Raw genomic sequence first — 22,878 nt, 5'->3', positions numbered from 1 at the left:
AAAGAAATATTGAATACTCTTCTTTAATTTTCACTGGTTGGAAAGTCTCCTGTCAATGATTTTCTTTGCAAGAAAACTTGCAGTTCATACCCATCTCCATATCCACTGACCAGACATTATGTTAATAGCAATGTTTTCATGCCAGTTTTGCTCACTTAACATAATTAAAAAGGGACACTGGTAGAATGGTAAATGATTAACATTTACCCTTCTACCAATCTTTGCATCATCTACATTTTATTAGCAGTGATTTTATGATTACTTCCAGCTCATTGATGAAAATGTTGAATACCTTCAGGCCCAGTACCAATCACTGCAAAACCCCATTGGAAATGCCCCTGGTCAATGATGAATCCTCATTGACAACAACTTCTGGATATCTATCAGTCATCCAGTTCATAATCTATTTAACATGTGCTTTATTAATACTGTACAGACTGCCAATTTTTTAAAATCAGAATGTCGTGTAGTGGTACTACAAATGCTTTCCAAAAGTATAAGTATTGTAGTTATCTTTAGCAACCAAACCTTAGTCTCAAAGAATGAAATCTGGTTTGACAAGATTTATTTTTAATAAAAACCACGGGTAGCGGTTATATTATATTAATTCTATTCCTATCTTAACTCTATCAATTGAATCACGTATAGACTTTTTCCCCTTATTTTGCCTGGGACTGATGTCAGGCTAACTGGCCTATAGTTACTCAGGTCATCACACTTCCCCTTTTTGAATATTGACACAACATTAGCATTCTTCTGGCCTTCAGGAGTTTCCTCTATATTCAACTAAGCAGCTGGAGTAGATATATGTGGGCTTTTGAGACGGCAAGTCTGAAGCCTCAAATGTGTCTCCTTGCTTGTGTGGAAAGTGAAGACATGACTAACCACACACCGGGATTCACAGTCTCTCCCCCAACCCTGGCATATGAGGCATCTGACATGGATATGACACATTTCTTGAAGCTCCTACAGGACTCATGGTCTAGGGACTACCCAAGGTAGATATCTAGGCTACAATAACCGATACCACACTAACTAAAAATTGTTAATTACTGAAGGATAAAAAGAATTAGACTATAACAATCTAGCCTGAAGACATAAAAGCAAGGTTCAGTTAGCTCTCTGCAGCAAAGGAACTGATGCAGTTGGAGGATGTGATGCCTTACATAGTGTAGGGCAATGATGTCACCCTCATCCTAGATCACTCATGAACCTCCCAAATAACATGGCTTTTCAAGGAAATGCCACAGGCTCACCTTGCAGGTGCCATATTCCACAAATGGGAATGCACAAAGGCTGTGAAGAAAAACACGGTATTTTCAAAATTAGGCTGAAACAGCTAACTACAGATAAAGATACTTGTGGAAGACAAAAATGGCATGTGTCAAAAGGCCTGGAGAGGTGCGAATCATCTGAGTGATAAAAACACATGACGATAAAATAGGGGTGCTTAGAGAAACTTAGGCGGAGCTATATTGTGTCAGAATGAGGAGTTCTGTTGAAATCAATAAGCTTTGTGAAATCAGATTGATTTCACCTGAATACCTTTTTGGAAGAAAACTAGAAAAAAGTTCTGAAAATGTCAAAATATCCTACTCTCACACTTTTGGAATGGTACGTTTTGATTTTCTTTTGCCTTGAAATGATGGTTTCAAAATTGAATTTTGCATTATAATACAAATGAAAACAAAATGATTTTGTTAAAACATTTCAATTGACCTGTAATAAGGCTTTTTTTCTGAAAATTTTCCTTTGGAGAATTTCAAATTTTTGGTTTTCACTCCCATTTGGAACAAACCAAATTTTGAAATCTCAAAATCTTTCATGAAACAGAAATTCCATCCTCCTCACACCCTAAAATTTTTCTGAGCTCCTAAAGCCACCCTCACACTGGCAGGATATAGCAAAGAAATTTAAAAAACATTTATCACTGTCACTGATCACTTATGAACTATGATGACATCCATACAGGGAAAGAATTTGCTCACCTTTTTGTGTATTTGGCCATATCCCAAGGAATATACACAATAGCATGTTCTGGGGGTAAAAATTGATTGAGATATGTCACAGCACCAACAAGTTCTTCACTCAGAATCCTTTCATGCTTTCTTTTTTCACGTTCCTTAATCAAAGCCAGAAAAAATTAGCATTAACATTTTTGAGCTAACAGGTCTAAATGTTAAAATATTTGTATCCAATCTCTCTCTCACAGCCACTCACACAGCCACCCACCCACCCACCCCCTATCCCTGATTTTAGTATTTATTTTATAGGTGTAAAACAGGAAGAACAAGCAGCATGCATAAGAAAAGGGGGGCGAGGACAGAGGAGTGTTTATGAAACATTAAGGCATACAGTTAAAAAATGAACAAATGGGAAATTCAATAACGTTTTAAGTAGTATGTTAGGCTTTATAATCTATGATAAACAGAATTATATTATGAAATATATTTATCCAGAAAAGAAAGAATAGCCATACTATATATGTGCAAAAAATGGGTAGATTTATTTAAACCACTGAATTTTGTTATTATTGAAATCAGCAAGCAGGAAACCTCTGTTTAAATCGTTGTTTTTAAACTTGTTTCATATTTGCACTTTTTAGTTGTTTTTTGGAAGTAAGATTGATTCTCTTTGGGTTGGTAACCATTAAAGCATATTGATTTGTAACTAAATATAGCCTTTACACTAAATTTGGTGCTTCTTTTAGCTAACCAGGAGGATATATATATATATATATATATACACACACACACACACACACTTGTTTAAGCAATTACATAGTTTAACTAACATTTATTTAGACTCTTAATTTTTACATTTTTCATTATATTAGAAAATAGTGAAAGATGCCTTTCTTATTTATTGGATTAATTTGTTACTTGTGATTTGTGTCAAGCTCTGGTTGGATAGAAATTAAAATTCAATTAAAATCCACAAAACAGCATTTTATTTTTTTATTAGTTAAATAAAACTACCTTCTGAGCTGGATATATAAAAATTATCAAAACATGTTTTGCATTTTAAAACTAACTGAATTATTAAACAAAGAAAGTAGTATGTTCAGTTAGTGAATTGAACTGATTGTTTCTGGTCACCATGCTCTTCAAAACTTTAGAAGTAGTAGAGCTCATTCTCTCACACCTGCTTTTTATCTAAAGATTGGAAGGAGAAAACAAACTTTCCTGATTTTTCAACTCCCAGCTGGTTTGACTTCAACTGAATGAGCCACTGAACTGAACTAGCTGAATAAACTGAAATGAAGAAAATATTCTCTCTGTACCCGCGGAAAAGGCTCCTGATGTTAAAAGCTGGTTTAGGCAGTTCAACAAAGTCTGGTTCCAGGTGCTCACACAGTGACTTTCACTGTTCAGTGGTGGCTTTCCTTTAAAGTCTGGCAGCAAACAGGTAGAATCATACAATCATATAATATCAGGGTTGGAAGGGACCTCAGGAGGTCATCTAGTCCAACCCCCTGCTCAAAGCAGGACCAATCCCCAATTTTTGCCCCAATCCCTAAATGGCCCCCTCAAGGATTGAACTCACAACCCTGGGTTTAGCAGGCCAATGCTCAAACCACTGAGCTATCCCTCCCCCCAAAATGTACTGTTTAATTTTTTTTTAAATTAAATTTTAACCAATTATAGCAAGCCTAGGCCTTAACATAGGCTGTCAATTTCAAGTTTAATTATAAACAGGGTTTCTTAAAATAAATCTGTATTCAATTTTTTTAAAAATTTATCCACCCTGGCAATAAAAAGTTAACAACAGAGCTGGAATCTGAACATTTTGATATCAGATTTTTTTTTTGAGATTTTTAAGTATGGAATCCTAAGGTTGCATTAACAGAGCTGTTTCATTCAATTTCCTACATAACTTTTTAAGAGGAAATAAAAAGGATAGAAAGGAGGAAAAGGGGAGGAAAATGAAGCTAATTCAGTTCTAGAACTTACAAGCTCCACCAGCAGATCTCATAACTCTGACTCCAGAGCGGTTTAGACAAGAAAACTGATACACTTTGCTGACCTTAAGTATAGTGTTCTTGTTTTCTCAAATTAAAAAATGAACATTTAACTTGTTACACATTGTGCAGTTTATCTTTATTTTACTCTACACTAAAGGACATTTTCTATTGTGCACATACAACTATTTAAAAATTACTTCTATCTTTTTAAACCAAAAGTAATATTTTTCAAGTCAAACAGTACCTTAATGATGACTACTTTCATGACAAGTTTCTACCATAAGCCATTTTTGCTGTAACACTGCTCAAAAAGCATGGTAAGAATTATTACTATTATTTTAAAGAGGGAAAGTATTCTCACTCTTTGTACGCTCTTGAGTCAAACATTTATGGAGGAATTTTCCTACAACATTCCAAAAATTATTTATGATCAGAGACTAAGCATAGGAAGTTTTACCCCAAAAGGTGAATTTTCAGAATGTTCTCATTCTGTCAATAGTGACTAAAAGTGGAAGCTGTTTTGCAGCTCTTAACAGTAATAGGCACTACTGATGTCCGCTATTATATAACTAGATCAGATTTAAAAACCAGACAGACAGAAAAAAGCTGTAGATTTTAATAAGTATGATTGTTACTTAGAACTACAAGATGCTATGTATAGAACCTACAGGGAACATAGCTATCAATAGCTACTACTGAGGTGGGCAGCATAACCTTCTAAGGAATAGGGAAATAAGTGAAGAGTGGGGGGAGGGAGAGGAAAGAAAGATGGGAGAAGTGAGAAATGGTCTGAAGTAAATAGGATGAAATTCAATAAGGACAAATGTAAAGTACTCCACACAGAAAGAAACAATCAGTTGCACACATACAAAATGGGAAATGACAACCTAGGAAGGAGTACTGCAGAAAGGGATCTGGGGGTCATAGGGGCTCACAGGCTAAATATGAGTCAACAGTGTAACACTGTTGCAAAAAAAGCAAACATCATTCTGGGATGTATTAGCTGAAGTGTTGTAAGCAAGACATGAGAAGGAATTCTTCCGCTCTACTCCACACTGATTAGGCCTCAACTGGAGTACTGTGTCCAGTTTTGGGTGCCACATTTCAGGAAAGATGTGGACCAACTGGAGAAAGTCCAGAGAAGAACAACAAAAATGTTTAAAGATCTAGAAAACATGACCTATGAGGGAAGATTGAAAAAAAATGTCTTTGTTTAGTCTGGAAAAGAGAAGACAGAGGGGCCATAACAGTTTTCGAGTACATAAAAGGTTGTTACAAGGAAGAGGGAGAAAAATTGTTCTCCTTAACCTCTGAAGATAGGACAAGAAGCAATGGGCTTAAATTGCATCACCCTTTGCCAAAGCTGGGTCTCATGGGCCCCTCCCTTCCCTAGGTGAATGAGGATCAAACCAGGCAGCCAGAGCATGCAGAGCCTTGATCCCCACCAGGCTGGGTGCTCTGCTCAATGAGAGCTAGGAAGCTGGGCTCTAAAGAGCCCAGTGGCCCCTAATGGCCACCAGCAGCTCTGCAGTCCCAAATCTGTGGGAGGAAAACATTAAATTCTACACAAATGCTGCATTGCACAGTGGTGCAAAATTCCCCCAGGAGTAGAATTTTAATCGTTCAGGCTGAAATTTTCCATGCTAGGTGCCTGTGTCAGGCTGATTTTTTTTTTTTTTTTTTTTTTTATTATAAAGGTTCAACCAAAACGGTTCAATGATTTCCAACAAGATTAGAAGAAAATAAGTTATTCCACATTAAAAAAATTCTGGTGGCCTTTTCTTTGGAAAGTTCTCTAGCACCACCATGCTTTGGAGCAGAGACTTGAAATATGACAGTGAGTACCCTTGGTGTCAGAAATTAGCCTTTTGAAAATCTGCCCAAATTTGGCCAAGTTATAAGCCTCTGGGAAAAAAAAATCAGTTTTCACATACTCAGAGACTTGCTAGAGTTTAATAGCTTAAAACTCTAAAGAATCCATCCTCACTGACCATGCTGCATCTTCTCCCAGTTCCTACTGCTGTCCAGACTTTGCATACATTTGTTCCACAGAGCAGTGAGCATGCTCCATCCCAGAGCTAAAGGAGCGAAGACGACTTTTGCTATAATGGCTGCTGCAGGCTGGGATGGGGCCAGGTACCAGAACTGAGTAAGAAAGTCTCTCTCTTCTTGTGGTCTCTATAAGCAAACCTCCCTTCCCCCCACCTGCTAGCACCTTGGCAGTATGAAAGAGGAAGTCATCTGATTCAAATACAAAGGGGACAAGACTCAGGATAGAAGGAGGACTTGGTAAGTAGATTGGGAAAAGGGATGGAGACTGGGGCTAGAGGCCACCAAGAGGGTGTAAACTGGGACTGGATGGGCAAGAAGACTAAGTTTAGGAACCAGAGGGCTCGGGTGGAGAGGGAGACATCTGACAGAGCTGGGGCGGAGAGGGGGAGAACTGGGACTAGCTGGGCATAGAGACTGTGACAGGAGGTCAGGGGAGATGAGGACACAGATTGGATGGGATTGGGATTCGGTGGGGGTGACAGCCAAGGAGGAGAGAGACCAGCAAATCAGAGATTTGGGGAGAGAACTGAGAGAGCCTGGACAAGGAAACTGAGGAGTAGCAGTGGGAGACTGATTCTGGAGTCTGAAGGGGTGAGGCCTGCGGAATGGAAACTGGGATTGAGTGGGTGAGGAGAATGGGACTATAGGACTGGGAGAAGGAGTCAGAGTTGGGGTAGATAGGACTGGGACAGGTTGGAGAGGACGGCATAGAAAGGGTCAGCTTGGGGGAAATGGGCAGTAGAGTCTATGTCCCTTAGAGCAGTGGTTTTCAACGAGGGGCCTGAGGCCCCTGGGGGGCCAAGAGCAGGTTTTAGAGGGTCTGCCAAGCATGGCCAGCATTAGACTTCCTAGGGCCCAGGGCAGAAAGTCAAAGCCACACCGTGCAGGACTGCAGCCCAGGGCCCCGAGGCTGACCATCAGGGCCGAAGCCGAAGCCTGAGCAACTTAGCTTCACCGTGCCACCTGTGGCGTGGGGCTCCTGCAATTGCCCTGCTTGCTACCACTTAACGCTGGCCCTGGCTTTTATATGCAAAAAAACAGTTGTGGCACAGCTGGGCCATGGAGTTTTTATAGCATGTTAGAGGGGGACTCGGAAAGAAATAGATTGAGAACTGCTGCCCTAGAGCACACTTCCCTCAGGCCTGGAATGGAAGAAGAGATTCTTGAGTTTTACAGCTTCTGCTGTCAGCAAATATCTCCAAAACCCGCTGGCAAAGTGTCCCATCTCCCTCTAGTGCTGGTCCGTAAAGAGGCTAATAATCTACTACTGCTGTCAGTTACTCTGTAAGCTGAAAATGGCAGACCTAAGAGTGGATCTAAAGGTTTCAACGCTGCTGATGAACTATGTGGGTATTAACATGATGTCATGTGATGGAATGAGGCCAATTCTATTTGTAATAGGCTCTCATGACCAGGATCGCTGAAGAGGGATGGTGATGGGGTAGGCTACGATCTCCAGCAGGCTACCACTGTAGAATGCGGGGCCAAACTTGAGGAGAGCAGACTCCCGTTGCTCTACCTCAAACATTTCTGTCAGGGTACTACATTTGTCTGTGGTAAGATAGGGAACGTGGTCTCTGCTGGTGCAATGGCTGAGGGCTTTGTGGTTGAGGATGGGGAAGTGTAGGTCGCAAGCACAGTGTCACTTTGGAATCTTTCAGTAAATGTAGGGTGTTATCAGTTAGTTCGATGAACAGCTCTGAGCCCTCAATGAGCAAGCCATCATTCATGGCTTGTACCTTGTGAGGGATACATGAGGCTTGGAGCTACAAAACTCTCTGCATGATCACATGCAGGTAGACACAGACCTGGATGGAGTGTCACAGGTAACCATTGCTGCTTGCAGGGCCATCTTGGCCACCAGTTGGCCTTCTTTTTAGTGTTTTTCAGCTCCTGTCTCTTGTAAGGCAGCCCGACCTGGAAAGAGGTTGCCCTGTCCATTGTTAAAAAGTCATATTTGGCCAACAAAGCCTGGCAGTTGGTCTTGTTCCAAAAATATCTAAGCATCTGGGATCTTTGTCCTTAGATGTGTCCTGGTGGGTATAAAAGTACTCAGATCCCAGGTGTGGGGAGGATACCTGTACTATTTTTCTACATGTTTCACTGATGGTGTTATAAGTTGTTGGCATTTGCCAAAAGGCTCTTGCCAGCCCTAGGAGGCTTTCATTCATGTGGAGGGCAATGCTGGTGAGATCAGTGGTCAATAATATAATAAGCAGCTCATGAGACTTCTGGGAAATGACCAAAGTCACAATGTCCAGGGCATCTGTGAGCTGCACCAGGAGTTCTTGAAGGGTCTTGAAATCATCCAGTGGTATAGGTACTGTGGCTACTGCCTTGTCTGGGGACTAGAAGGAGAAGTCATTAGGCAGTAAGAAGTGTTGTTTGGCCTCAGGTCCCCCCCGCCCCCTCGCTTTTTTTGTATTCCATGGAGGACGGAGGTCCTTCATCGGTGTTTGGGGTGAGCCCATTCAGCACCCTGCTTTTACATCTGAAGCACCAAATTCAAAGTTGGGGCTGCCAATGACTTCGGCACCGTGCCACCATCCATGGCGCCAATGTCGACATTGGAGCCAGGAGTGCCTTCGGTGCTATTTTCTCTGCAGAGATCATCAGAACTGCCTGTGTGCTAGATGGAGCACTGGACGATATAGACTTGACTGTTAGATGGGTCTTGGAGCTCGGGTCTTCTGGAGCAATCTGAGTGGCACTGGATCCAGAAGATGAATCTTCAGCATTGTATTTTTTGACTTGTGGGTTTTTGCAGAGAAGAAAAGGCAAACTGAGAACCTGTTAGTGATGTGAGACTTTCTGAAATAGAACATATATCTTCTATCTTAGTGGAATTGGCCCATTGCAGGATGGACAAGTACAGGCAACCTTAATTCTGGCATCTCTTAAGTTTGAGTCCTTGGCTTTGCAAACTTAATAACGTTCTTTTCACATAAAATTATGTGTGTGTAATTATATAAACAAATCCCAGCAAGAGCACATACAATTTGTTACTAATTACTGCCACCTTCCACATTGCACAGAAGAGCAGAAGACATTTATAAACTCACTGACCTTTAAGAATTCTCCGAAGAGTAAGAGTACCTGAGGTAAAAATGCTCAGTGATTGTGCTGAAGTTGGATCAACACATGCACAGGAAAATTCAATTTTCCCCACTGCACAGAAGTAGTAGAAGAGCATTAATTTTAGCAATCTAGCATTGAGCACCTACAGAGACACATTTTCAGCCACACTACAAAAGCCTTGTGAATAAAAGCACATAATTCACATGTCAGGGTCATGTGGATCTGGATTCACATTTTAGTGCTGGCTTTTGAAAACTAAATCTATAAATAAGAGAATCATTTTCTTGTCAACAAAGCACATCAAGTTGTTTACCACAGCTTCATGTGCTGATTCTTAAAAGCACACTCAAATGAGAGCTTTAAGAAATAAAACATAATGGGACTTTCCTATTTACTACTTCAGCTTACAGATTCCCAAAATCAGCCTTTTGAATTTTTTCAGTTTTTTTAATTAGAGACTTGCATTGCATGCACATAAGGTGTCCTTTCTAAACTAAACATATCTCTACAACATACTATAATGGTAAAATATCAATGAAGAAGATTAAGAGAACATGAAATCAGATATAATTAAATGAAAGATTCCTATGAGACAGTAGTAAAGTATACTACAAACTAATGAAGAACAAACTGAAATGACATATGATGGTTCTTATATCAAGTACTGTAAGAATGTATTAGCCAAATAAAAAATAAATTAAAATATATCAGCAATAGCCATATACCTCTTCTGCAACTATTTCTTTTCTACGTCTCCTTTCTCCAAAGGCATTGTAGAATTAATTAGGTCTATTACATCATTTTATTGTTATTACAATTGTATTTATTTTCTTTAAAATGTATATATTTTACCCCTATTGTCCATATTGTCACAAAAGTTATTAAGTAGTTAGTAACAAAAACATTAAGATGAAATTCCTCCTTTTCCGCACTGAATTTTTTGTTAAGAGGCAAAACATACATTAAAATTTCACTTTTTCATTATATTTTGCATAGATATACTGCAGTTTTGGTTTGAATTATTCAAAAGTTCAGCTCATTTGTTTAAAGACACAATCCAGTAATCATCTACCAGTGTGAGTAACGTTCTTTGCATGCAACTTCTTAGTATGATTGGATTCTTATTGCCATCACTTATCTTCTTTCTCCAAAAATAGGAGGAAACAAATTGGTCCCTGTGTGGGATATATGTATTTACAGTGTTTCTCATTCTCAGAATAAGCTGGGTCTCCTGGATGCTAATCAAGGTCTGTTTGGTCTTTTCAATAAAGTGGCCGGCTTACGAAGGTATTGGATTCAAATACTGTTCAACAGATATTGTCTGTCATATGCTCTCTCTGTCAAACAGATCCCTATATTTTCAAGACTTATTTATTATTAGCATCTGAAAATTATTCCACACTTAATACATATCTAAGTTACTCTCTTTGAAAAGGCTAAAAGTAATATTTATATTTATTCCATCATCCTCCAGCCTGTCCGTCAAATACTTAAGATATGCATTAGACATTGACAGACAAAGGAGAATTTACTGTTTTGCATGGGGTACAGTAGTTTTAGTTTGGAAGTTTATCACCAACACTTCTTGCAGTCATATGATGGTACTGCAGCATACTTTGGTGGTAAGTAGAGTGAAGCAGGAACAAGAAAGATGGCCTTTTGGTTAAAGCACTGGGGACTGGAATCAGAATATCTAGATTCAGTTCCTGGCTCTACCACAGATTTCCAGTATGACCTTAGGCTTCATACTGGTATTACTGTCTGGACATATTTTAAACCCATGGTTCAAATATTGCTGCTCAAGGTGGGGTGATACCAATAGCCTGAAAGAAAAGATGAAGTATGTATTGCAAGAAGTGTATAAACATTAAGGATAGTTTATTTCTGGAGAACTCTACTGACAGTCTAATTATAATGCAAGATACATCTGGGTAAGGGAACAGGTTTGTGAAAAAGGTCCTCCATTTGTAGGCTGGTATTAGCTCATTGTGAGATGGAACTAGCGCATTCAGACCCAATTAAAATGGATCCTCATATTTCAATATAAACTGTAATCCTTCTGGCTGTTTCAAAATTGCATGGAAAAGCTCCACTGGGAGCCATATCCAACTCTTCTTTGTTAGAAGGACATCTGATACATTGAAACCGGCTTAATGATAGATGGGAGTGAAAACAGCAAAAGAGGAATTTCTTGGTTTTTTTTTCTTGTTATTGTTTTTCTTGTTATTTATTAATCTGAAAATGTGCATTTTCTATTAGATGCTAGTATTAAATTTATAATTAGTGCAAGGCACAGCTTTCAGAACCAAATTTAAGCAGCAACACTCTCGTAGGCTTTAATGAGTCTATCATCTGCCTTTAAATGCAAAAACTTAGTATAATTAAAATTATTTTTACCAAACCACAAGTTTATTGATTTATTTGTACCACACATCAAGTTATGACTAAACAATACTGTACCTTCACAAGATTCAAAATGATAATGGGAGAGCCAAACCTCTGAAGCATTTGATCAAAGTGAAGTGCAGCTATGTGCGCAAATGGATCTGCTTGGTCCACTAGAACAAAGTAAATAAATATATTTGGGGAAAAAAAACAAAGATTTTCAGATCCTGAAAGGTTACTTTCCTATGAATGCATTTTTTATAGCAGATTTACTTATTTTTTTAATAGCAGCAATAAAATTCACACCTCTCGATCATTAAAGAAACAACAAGGTAAAAGCAAAGGTTTTCCCTTTACATTTTTATTTTTTTTTTAGTTTGTCAAAAATTAGATAGCTAGAAAGAAACCATTACTTACCTGTTCTTTTACCACTTTCACATCCATTCCACTTCTGTTCTACACATGACCAGTGCACTGGATCCAGAGGTGTTTTTCACTTAGAGATACTCACTGGGGCAGCACTTGTGCAAGCCAGCCAGTGATACAAAGGGCGGGGAAAGTTACTGACTAGCAAACTCAAGCCCAGTCCAGTGAAGCACATATGAATGTGATAAACTCTGAGCATGTGAGTAGTCCCACTGAAGCCAAAGGGCAAATATATCCTGGCCCCATGAGAGTTAAGGGGAATTTTTCAATTAGTTAACAGAGCCAGAATGTCATCCAAAATGTCCTCCCATGGGAGACAAACTGATAAATAACTATTTGGGTACAAAATCATGAGCACAAAGAAGGCTGCAGTCTTCAACCACAAGCATTGCCACATTAGGGCAATAAAGGGCCACTGTGGACACAATGTCTAACATTAAAAAGTCACCAAATTCCTCGGGTCTAATTTCAATCTGGAATTAATTTTTGTGGCTAGCTAATGAACACTTTCATAAAACACGATGTTTATAAAACAGTGCTGATCAATCTTTAATTGTAGCTTCACAATGAAGAAACAAACATACAATTTTTTTTAGTTTTAACAAGATTAACCTTCACCTATTCTCTCTCTGGCATGTTCTTTTAGGAAAACACATTGCTTACCATTAGGCTATCATAAAGAATATATTGAACATACATGTAATTGGTGGCTTAGGCATCATAGTCGAAATATCTTGAGACCAGTATAGAGGGACTGAGCCTCGAACTTGAACGTAAGATGAATAACTCCCTGCAGAAAATGACATCACCGAAGCGTCACAAAGTATTTGTTCAGTTTCTACTTCATTAGCAACATCTCCCTGAAACAAACAAACAAAAAATGCAAATACTGTAGATATATTACATTTCAGAGCTGCATACATAGATATTGAAATAATAACTGAATGACAGGACTAATCAAAACTAAAAATAAGGGACGTCAAATCATAAGAGCACAAGAATTCCAAGGCAGGGAACTGTATTGGTCATGTAACTCACAGTTGCCAACTTTCACACGGTAAATAAGCACCCGACTTTCACAATAAGACAAAAAACAAGCTAATCCCATTTCAAAACAAGGCCAAAACAAGCCAATCCCTAACAACCCCAACACTCTGTGACTAGATCCCCCAGCGTGCAGCCTGGGACTGTGGTGGGCCCACTGTGCACCCCAACTCTCCCCCCCTACTTGCCGGGAGCTGATAAAAAAAAGCAACAAGCCAAACAAGCAACAAACTACAAGCCAAAAACTAGCCAACAAGCTACTTCACAAGCCAATTAAGCCAAAAACAAGCCAATTTCTGCATTTTTTCTGTGGGTTTAGCATGTCTGATGTAACTCCCACCTTTTCATTACTCTTGCATCAGCATGCAAAGCTACACATTACTATGGTCACAAAATTGTCCAGCCCTTTTTAAATCCAGCTATAAAATATTTAACATAAAACAGAGGCTAGGGTTAGTGCAAAAAGTTGTTCTAAATGTGTCCAAGAATCACAGATGGCCAAAATGTTGATCTGCTTGCTGCCTGATTATGGAGCTAAAGAGGCATTAGTCCTGAAGAGGTCTGATTGATTGCAACTTGGTTTGATGCAAGCAAAACATATATTGTTAGTAGCATTGAGGTCAGGCAGGCTTTGGATAACTGATCATCAGATTCATGAAAAAGTTGGTTGTCTCCCTACCTCTGGCCCCAATGCTTCGATATGATGTACTAACATAGACCCAAATGTCTGTACATAGCCTAGAGGATGTCAGTGATACCGGAAGGGAGCACAAAGGTCTACAACAGGAGTGGCCAACCTGAGTCTGAGAAGGAGCCAGAATTTACCAATGCACATTGCCATTGCCAAAGAGCCACAGTAATACGTCAGCAGCCCCTCCATCAGCTCTCCCGCCACCTGCACCTCCCACTCACGCGATCAACCCTCCCCCTCCTTCCCCGCACCTCCCGATCAGTTGTTTCATGGTGTGCAGGAGGCTTGGGAGGCAGGGAGGGGGAGGAGCGAGGGCACAGCAGGCTCAGGGGAGGGGGCGGGAAGGGGTGGAGTGGGGCGAGGGCCTGTGGCAGAGCCAGGGGTTGAACAGTGAGCACCCCTGGCACATTGGAAAGTTGACGCCTGTAGCTCCAGCCCTGGTGCCAATAAAAAGAAGCCGCATATTAACTTCTGAAGAGTCGCACGTGGCTCTGGAGCCACAGGTTGGCCACCCCTGGCCTACATCATCTCACTGCAGTGTTGGGCCCTAAATATGGGTCTGTATATTAGGCTTTTTCTCTATCGACCAGATTTCAAGAACTATTACATGCAGTGCAAAGAAAATGTGCACCACCATAAACATGAAAGAACTATGAGTAACTATATAAAATTTCAACATATCTGCAGTGATAAGTTATGAATAATTACAGCGTGAATTCTCTACAGCAAATTAAATCCCATTTGCTGCTGTTATATCTTCCAACTCATCAGAATTTTCTTTTCTACCTTACAGGTAAATACCTCACTATATTCACTAAAGTGCTACAACAGAAACTTTTCTTCTCCTGGCTTTCATTTCTTATGTTTAATTTAACTATCATAAAATAATAAAATTTACATTTTTTCCCCTTGACATTTTCACTATGGATGTGATAACTGTAAAATGAAGAATAAGCTACCAAAACCTTAAGGACACAACCCCGGTCTCTGTTAAGGAAGTAGATTAAGACCTTCATGTAGTGCAGTACAAAATGAAAGTTGAGAGAGATTTACTTTACCTCAGAGTTTGCTCCTCTCTTTAGAAAACGTGTTCCAGCAAATTTGCTTGATCTTCTGGCTATCAGAGTGACATACACTGGACGACCATAGATTAACAGTTCTTGGAAGTACGGTTAAGGTTCACACATTTTATGATTCCCAAAGCTATTTTCCTTTCATTTACTTTAGTCCTGATCAATGTTAAAAAAAAACAAAACTCCAAAGAAAATGTATTTTATTGTGCTTTTTTCTGAATGAAAACCCTATTTTAATATTATTTTATAAGACCTCTAGCAATACAGATGAACATAATTCCTTTTTACTTTTTCAGATTTCTTTAACGAGTGGGAGAGACATTAATTCCCTTTCCAATCAATCATTTGTATAGTGCTTTTCATTTCAAAGCTCTTTACAATAAATCAACTAATCTTCACAACCTTAGGGAGGAAGATAAATATTATTTCCATTTTACAGAAGGAACAATGAGGCAGAGCTGTTACAAGTTTTATCTAAGGCCCCAGGAGGAGTAAATGTCAACTCTGGGATTAGGAACTTCTGAGTTCTATTTCCAAATCAGATATATAGGTTATCCTCCAATGATTTTTCTGGAAAGGCAGTTCACTTGCAATCAGACTAGATAAAAGCCACTGAAACATACTACAAAAGCAGTGGTGATTTGACCTCAGTTTATACTTTGCCAGGTATTGAATTAATCTACCCTTAATCATCTTTGATTGCTTACATACTGAGGTTAGACACACAATTAATTGTCAGATTTGTCCTTCATTCACCTATTCTTGAAGATTGGAACTACATTTGGTAACATTTTAGTGATCAAGAAGATCTGCTGCAAGTAGGTGTTAAAAGCATGTATGTAGGGAGCTCTTGAGCTTTTTAATGTTTTAATGTTAATGCAATTAAAACAGAGGGCCAGATCCTCTAGAGTCCACTTTGTACTGCAATTTTAGCACATTCTGGCCATAAAGCAGGTATAACAAGGCACTGAGATGAGGGTGGGGAGGGAGAATCAACTCTATGACACCAAGCCAACACAGAGGCTATGTTCAGCATTCACATCACACACCCAGTCAGTACCTGGCCAGGGCCAGGGAAGTTAATGATCCAACCAGTGCACCAAATTCAGGGATGAATCCTGGTCACATGCCACCTGAGGCACGTTGTGCATATGCTAAGAAGATATCACTCAGATATCTGCTGCTGGCAGCACAATGAGACTAGCCAAGATGCCCCTGTAAAAGCACTGATGTGTGATTGTCATTTTGGCCAGCTGAGGCCAGTAACTGCTCCTGTAAGCTAGACTAGCCTTGAAACTGTTCTAATTTATGCCTGGGAAGCAGCCCTGTACCCAGCAGCCCCAGAATCACAGGAATGCACACGGGAGCTTCAGGCCACCTTTGCAACCTCACCCACCTTGTGCTATGTGCCCCTAAACAATAGCCAATTATCTGAACCCCTGCATTAAAGGGTAGTTTGAAAAAAAGAAAAATCATGAAGTGATGTATTGTTCTTTCTTGATTTATCTGAAATAACTGAGGCTCAAGGCAATTTATTTAAAAATCTAGTTATTCTAATTTAAGGATAAGTATCACCGTACTCCCTCTCCCCCACACACACAAACACATTTTTTAGAAAAGTGTTATTTGAGTTTGATGATGCATAACTTTACCTATGCAAAATTACTTACTAAAAATTAAGGCCCCCAATGCTACAAATATTTATGCACAAAGAATGGGATATCACATGCAGAATTACTCTCGTACAAAGAGTCAGGGAATGGAGAGATAGAAGAGAATACAATGAATTCAGAAGATCTTTTGCACAAAGGTTATACCTAAATTCTGAATCCATAGTCATATTCCCCTTTCTTCTTTCATTTTTTTCCATGAATGGGCTTGTATATTAATGGTGTATGGTAAAGATGATAGATTAAAATAAGTCATATAAAGTATGTTAGATTCTTATTAACTATTAAGATGAGGGGACAGTTTATGTAACTGACGTATGTATAGGTTTATATTAAATCATTTATGCGTAAAGATAAGATTTGGATATATTTTCCACTATTGTTGCAGTAGACATATATTTATTTTAAAAAGCCTTAGAATGGAATTTTTAAAAGCACTCTATGTAGATTTAATTCTAGTCCCACTGCAGTCAGTTAGAGTTTTATCACTGACTTCGACTGAAGCAGTGGTTAGGTCTCATTGTTTTGAAATCCAATCCTAGAATAATACAAATGAGGGGGGATTTGATAGCTGCTTTCAACTACCTGAAAGGGGGTTCCAAAGAGGATGGCTCTAGACTGTTCTCAATGGTAGCAGATGACAGAACGAGGAGTAATGGTCTCAAGTTGCAGTGGGGGAGGTTTAGATTGGATATTAGGAAAAACTTTTTCACTATGAGGGTGGTGAAACACTGGAATGCGTTACCTAGGGAGGTGGTAGAATCTCCTTCCTTAGAGGTTTTTAAGGTCAGGCTTGACAAAGCCCTGGCTGGGATGATCTAACTGGGAATTGGTCCTGCTTCGAGCAGGGAGTTGGACTAGATGACCTTCTGGGGTCCCTTCCAACCCTGATATTCTATGATTCAAATAATCCCTGTGTTTTAGCAATGATATCAGCACATCTCTATGTCAATAAATAAGCTCTACCACAGTTCTCCCCCCTTCCCCCCCTCTTCAGAACTCCCTGATAAATACCACCTGGTCCCAAAGGAGTTTGTCAAGTTGCTCTACTAGGACTCAAATCTGCAGTTAGCTCCATACTGGCACAGCACTCTGCCTGCATGGAAGTGATTGCAAGATTGGAATCTTATTTTTCCATAGTATTATCACACAGTGATTTACTGTAAAATGCGTGCTTGGGTTAAGAATTTTCTCTCATCTTTTATAGACACAGTAAGGACATTATCCTTCCAATTATATATCTTTTTTTAGATTCTATGTTTTTAAAATCTGGCAAAATAATTCAAAACTAATTAAATGACTGTCATAATACATGTGAAAATCCTTTTAAATAGAATTTAATAAGAACTGATGCAGTAATGAATTTTTTGTCCTGTGAATTGCTGTCCATACACAAACTTTTAAATGCAATAAACCAATATTTGTTCTCTTACAGTAAAAAGGATACTAGACTGCCCACAAAATCCATGAATAACATATAACAGCCAGTCATGATGAACAGTGTTTTTTACTATGTCCAGCAGTTGACCATTCCACACATACTTTTTATATGGTTCACTGCAAATCCCAAATACACCTAAAAAGTTAAAATGAAAATGCATCAATAATAAAAAAAGAGCTCAACTATGTTTGATAATTTCATTTTCAAACACACTATCTGAGGCTTTTAATTTGAGTATTCTTGGCCTCAATTCAAGAAACCACTTAATTATGTTTCAGAGTAGCAGCTGTGTTAGTCTGTATCTGCAAAAAGAACATGAGTACTTGTGGCACCGTACAGATTAACAAATTTATTAGAGCATAAGCTTTCGTGGGCTACAGTCCACTTCATCAGATGCATAGAATGGAACATACAATAAGAAGATATACACACACACACAGATAAGTTGGAAGTTGCCATACAAACTGTGAGTTGCCATACAAACTGATGAAGTGGGCTGTAGCCCACGAAAGCTTATGCTCTAATAAATTACTTAATTATGTGCCTCAGGACCGTCAAGCTTCCTTCCCCACTCTGAACTCTAGGGTACAGACGTAGGGACCTGCATGCAAGACCCCCTAATCTTATTCTTATCAGCTTAGGTTAAAACTTTCCCAAGGTACAAATTTTGCCTTGTCCTTGAACCCTATGCTGCCACCACCAAGCGTTTTAAACAAAGAACAGGGAAAGAGCCCACTTGGAGACGTCTTTCCCCAAAATATCCCCCCAAGCCCTACACCCCTTTCCTGGGGAAGGCTTGATAATAAATCCTCACCAATTTGTACAGGTGAACACAGACCCAAACCCTTGGATCGTAAGAACAATGAAAAATCAATCAGGTTCTTAAAAGAAGAATTTTAATTAAAGAAAAGGTAAAAGAATCACCTCTGTAAAATCAGGATGGTAAACATCTTACAGGGTAATCAGATTCAAAACAGAGAATCCCTCTAGGCAAAACCTTAAGTTATGAAAAGACACAAAAACAGGAATATACATTCCATCCAGCACAGCTAATTTTACTAGCTATTGAACAAAAGGAAATCTAACGCATTTCTAGCTAGCTTACTTACTAACTTAACAGAGGTTCTGAGGCTGCCTTCCTGATCTGTTCCCAGCAAACCATCACACAGACAGAAAAACCCTTTGTCCCCCCCACTCCAGATTTGAAAGTATCTTGTCCTCTCATTGGTCATTTGGATCAAGTGCCAGCTAGGTTACCTTAGCTTCTTAACCCTTTACAGGTGCAAGGGTTTTGCCTCTGGCCAGGAGGGATTTTATAGCACTGTATACAGAAAGGTGGTTACTCTTCCCTTTATATTTATGACAAGGACTATGCTGAACAGCAATGGATTTAAGCACATGTTTAAAGTTAAGCAGCTAAGATTTTTATATTGCCACCCATCATTGTAGTATATGAATGCTTTCCGTGTAAAATCAATAGCAACAGAAAGTCCCTAATGGACTTCATGGGAACCGCTATCATCTCTCCCTGGAACAGGTCAGAACACTGACTTTTTTTGGGGGGGAGAAGCGGGAAAAGAGGGGTTTGGGAATAAAAAGGGTGTTTGAATTGTGCATGTGTGATGGAATGGCATTCTCAGAGAGGAAGGCTATAAACATTTTCTAAAGATGTTCAGACTCTGGATTCACCTGATATACTTTGAAGATTGTTCCATAGCCAGATCCCCTTGACAGAGGAGACTGTGGCCCCAGCACTCCCTTGCTTGGTCCTGAGCTTTGTGATCTGCATTTGTCCCAGAGGAGCATGGCTGTCAAAAGGGTCACAAATCAAAATTTGATCCGAATGTAACTGGGGCTCGATCCATTAATTGCTTTGAAAATTAGGATCAACACCTTAAACTGTTATTGGCAGCTCACTGGGAGTCAGTGGAGGGACTTGAGCCCAGATCTCGTGTGCTCATTGAGGCCTGAGCCATATAGAAGGTAGGCAGCTGCATTCTGTGCATCATCTTCACATTCAGCTTCAAATACAGTGACCTACAGTAACTCAGTCAGGTGGTGACAAATGCACGGATTACTGTAGCCAGGTCTTTGTTTGGGAAAAAAGGACAAAGTTTCCTAGAAAGCTGAAAGTGAAACCCTCATTTTTGGAAGCCACTGCTACCTGGTCATCCAAGTCTAGTGAAGAGCCAAACAGGACCTGGATGTTTCAAATGACTGACAAATGGGTACTGTATGCTTTCAGTGGAAGAGAAGACAATATCTTGGTCACATCTTTAAATCACTTCCCCTTTCCATCACTTTAGTCTTGCCTGGGTTCAACCTGAGCCAGCTGCTCTTCATCCAAGAACTAGTTTCCCGTAGGCATTCTGACACTTTAGCTGGATTGTGGCTGCATTAGTTGAGAGTGAGATATATAGCTGAATGTCATCAGCATACTGTTGGCAGCAAAGTGTCTCAACTCTCCCAATAGTCTCATATACATGCTGAAGAGATGGAATACTCTGTTCCCTGTGGAACCCTGCAGGTGGGAGCCTTCAGAGAAGAAAAGCAGTTACCTCTTTCCATTCTGAGTTCTGCTAGAGAGCTCTGTAATGCTGGGCCATCTACTCCTGCTGTGTCATGTAGGCAAGTTAGTAGTACCTTGTGGCCCTCTGTACAAAAGATTGCAGAGAGGTTCAGCAGTATGAGCATGGAAATCTCACCAGAGCACCTGGCCACAAGCCAGCTGTCATTTAGTGCCACTAGCGCAGTGTCTATGCTGTGCCCTAGTCTGAAGCTGAAAGGATGTTGATTGATGTCACAACTTGTTGGAGCTTGGTGGTTACTACTTTCTCAGTTATATTGCTCAGGAACTGGAAGTTGGAAATAGGACAGCAGTTAAAGAAATCTTCAGCATATGCTTTTCTAAATTGGGGCCTAATTTGCTAACCCTTTTCTAACATAGCTGTTAAAGATTTCGTAGTTAGTTTGTTTTTAAATGCAAAGCGTTTTTGAATCAGACTCTCGTGTCATGTTTTTTTGAATTTCTCACAATCAGAGTCAGATTCCAAGTCCAGAAGGGATCATTGTGATAATCTAGTTTGACCCGTATAACACAAAATCCAGAGAGCGTAATGTTCAGAAAGACATCCAGTCCTGATTTTAAAATGGTCAGTGATGGAAAATTCACCATGACCCTTGGAATGTTGTTCCATTGGTTAATTACTCACAGTTACAAATTTACATCTTACTTCCACTCAGAATTTGTCTAGCTTCCACTTCCAGCCATTGTACGGTTATATGTTTCTCTGCTAGGCTGAAAAGTCCATTATTAGATATTTGTTCCCCATGTAGGTACTTACAGACTGATCAAGTCACCTCTTAACCTTGTCTTTGTTAAGCTAAGTAGATTGAACTCCTTGAGTTTAACACTACAAGGCATGTTTTCTAATCCCTTAATCATTCTTGGAGCTCTTCTCTGAACCCTCTCCAATTTATCAACATCCTTCTTGAATTGTGGACACTAGAACGGGACACAGTATTCAAGCAACAGCCACACCAGTGCCAAATACAGAGTACAATAATCTCAGAATCACTGCTTCCCATGACAGAGTCCCCCATCCTATAAGCATAGCCTACATTCTTTGTTGCTATATATATATATATGGACATTCAGCCATATCAAAACGCATATTGTTTGCTTGAGCCCAGCTTACCAAGAAATCCAGATCAGTGTATATAAGTGACCCTTCCTCTTCATTTTTTACAACTACCCAAATGTTTGTGTCATCTGCAAACTTTATCAGTGACGATGATGGGTTTTCTTTTCGGTCATTGATAAAAAATGTTAAATAGAGTAGGGCCAAGAATAGAGTCCTGTGGGACCCCACTAGAAACATACTTGTTCAATGATGATTCCCTGTTTACAATTACATTTTGAAACCTACAATTTAATGTATGCCATGTTAAAAAAAATCTAGCAAGATATAAAATTATCAAAATGGCACATGGTTCCAATTCTTACAGATGCCTAAGTATACTACAGCAACATTAATACTTTCATTAACCAAACTTGTAATCGCATTAAAAAAAAAGTTGCCAAGTTAGTTTCACAGGATCTATTTTCCACAAATGCATATTGATCGGCATTAATTATATTATCCTCCTTTAATTCTTTATTAATAGAGCATCGTATCAGCTGGTCCACTATCTTGACCAGGATTCATGTCAGACTGACCGGCCTAAATTACCTGGGTCATCCTGTTTACCCTTTTTAAATATTGGCACAACATTAGCTTTCTTCTAGTCTTCTGGAACTTCAGCACAATGTAGTCCTGTTATAGAAGATGAAGTGTTCACTGTATAATGTAGGAGGTACAAATGCCAGCCTGTTCTACAAATATAATTTATTCTAACTTAAAAATGGGTTACAATTTAGTGGGGAATGTCTTTTCAACTATAAATATACAAATCTGTATTTACTGTAGATAAAAAAAGAAATGTTGATCTGTGAACTCTGCAAGCAGCTCAACTGCTGCTTCACAGCTACCAGAACATGGATGCAGCAGCCATGTGTCCTACAATGTAAACGAAAGTCTCTTTTTAGCAAGTGCTTGGCTCTTTAAAGTCTAGCAAGTTTTTATATATATATTATATATATATAAAAATCTTTAACTTTGAAAAAATTCTACTTTTTTCAGAAAAATGGGAAAGAGCCCATGTTATAAACTGTATGTTCATCAATGTAGTTTCGCATATTTCTACAACATTAAACAGATACAGCAAAAAAAAATTACAATCCAACTTTGTTGATGATGCTGTGCTAAAAATGTGAAGTATTAGAGGAAGAAACCAAGTAAACCACTTAAAATAAAACAACTCAAGTTTTTCTATGAGGGAGGAAGTGGAAGAGGGGGGTTGCACTGAGGAAAAAATCAGACATGAACACACATTTTAACGATAAATTTTATTTTTTTAATATCCCTTTAAATCTGCTGTATTTGTCAGATCCAAAATGGAAGACTTTGGTTGCAGTTTAAATTAATGTGTGTTTTGTTCAGAGTCCCTTGTAG

At 39.1% G+C, this 22,878-nt stretch overlaps 1 protein-coding gene across 6 annotated transcripts in view; it reads right to left on the bottom strand.

The window, feature by feature from the left end:
- Positions 1-22,878, bottom strand: part of FIG4 (FIG4 phosphoinositide 5-phosphatase) — a 161,983-nt gene that overhangs the window by 100,004 nt on the left and 39,101 nt on the right. For all 6 annotated transcript variants that reach the window (XR_013345611.1, XM_077812927.1, XM_077812931.1 and 3 more), the window contains exons 7-11: positions 17,831-17,959; positions 14,699-14,799; positions 12,603-12,765; positions 11,555-11,652; positions 1,989-2,122 (exon numbers count right to left, since the gene is read on the bottom strand). Coding sequence is in view for 5 of the 6 variants with exons in the window: in XM_077812927.1 (XP_077669053.1) it covers positions 1,989-2,122; positions 11,555-11,652; positions 12,603-12,765; positions 14,699-14,799; positions 17,831-17,959 (625 nt within the window). In the remaining variant the exon portion in view is untranslated. The remainder of the gene's footprint in view (positions 1-1,988; positions 2,123-11,554; positions 11,653-12,602; positions 12,766-14,698; positions 14,800-17,830; positions 17,960-22,878) is intronic.

Source organism: Eretmochelys imbricata, chromosome 3, assembly GCF_965152235.1.
Source record: "Eretmochelys imbricata isolate rEreImb1 chromosome 3, rEreImb1.hap1, whole genome shotgun sequence".
Taxonomy (NCBI): Eukaryota; Metazoa; Chordata; order Testudines; family Cheloniidae; genus Eretmochelys; species Eretmochelys imbricata.
This window is presented reverse-complemented; position numbering and strand designations above follow the sequence as displayed.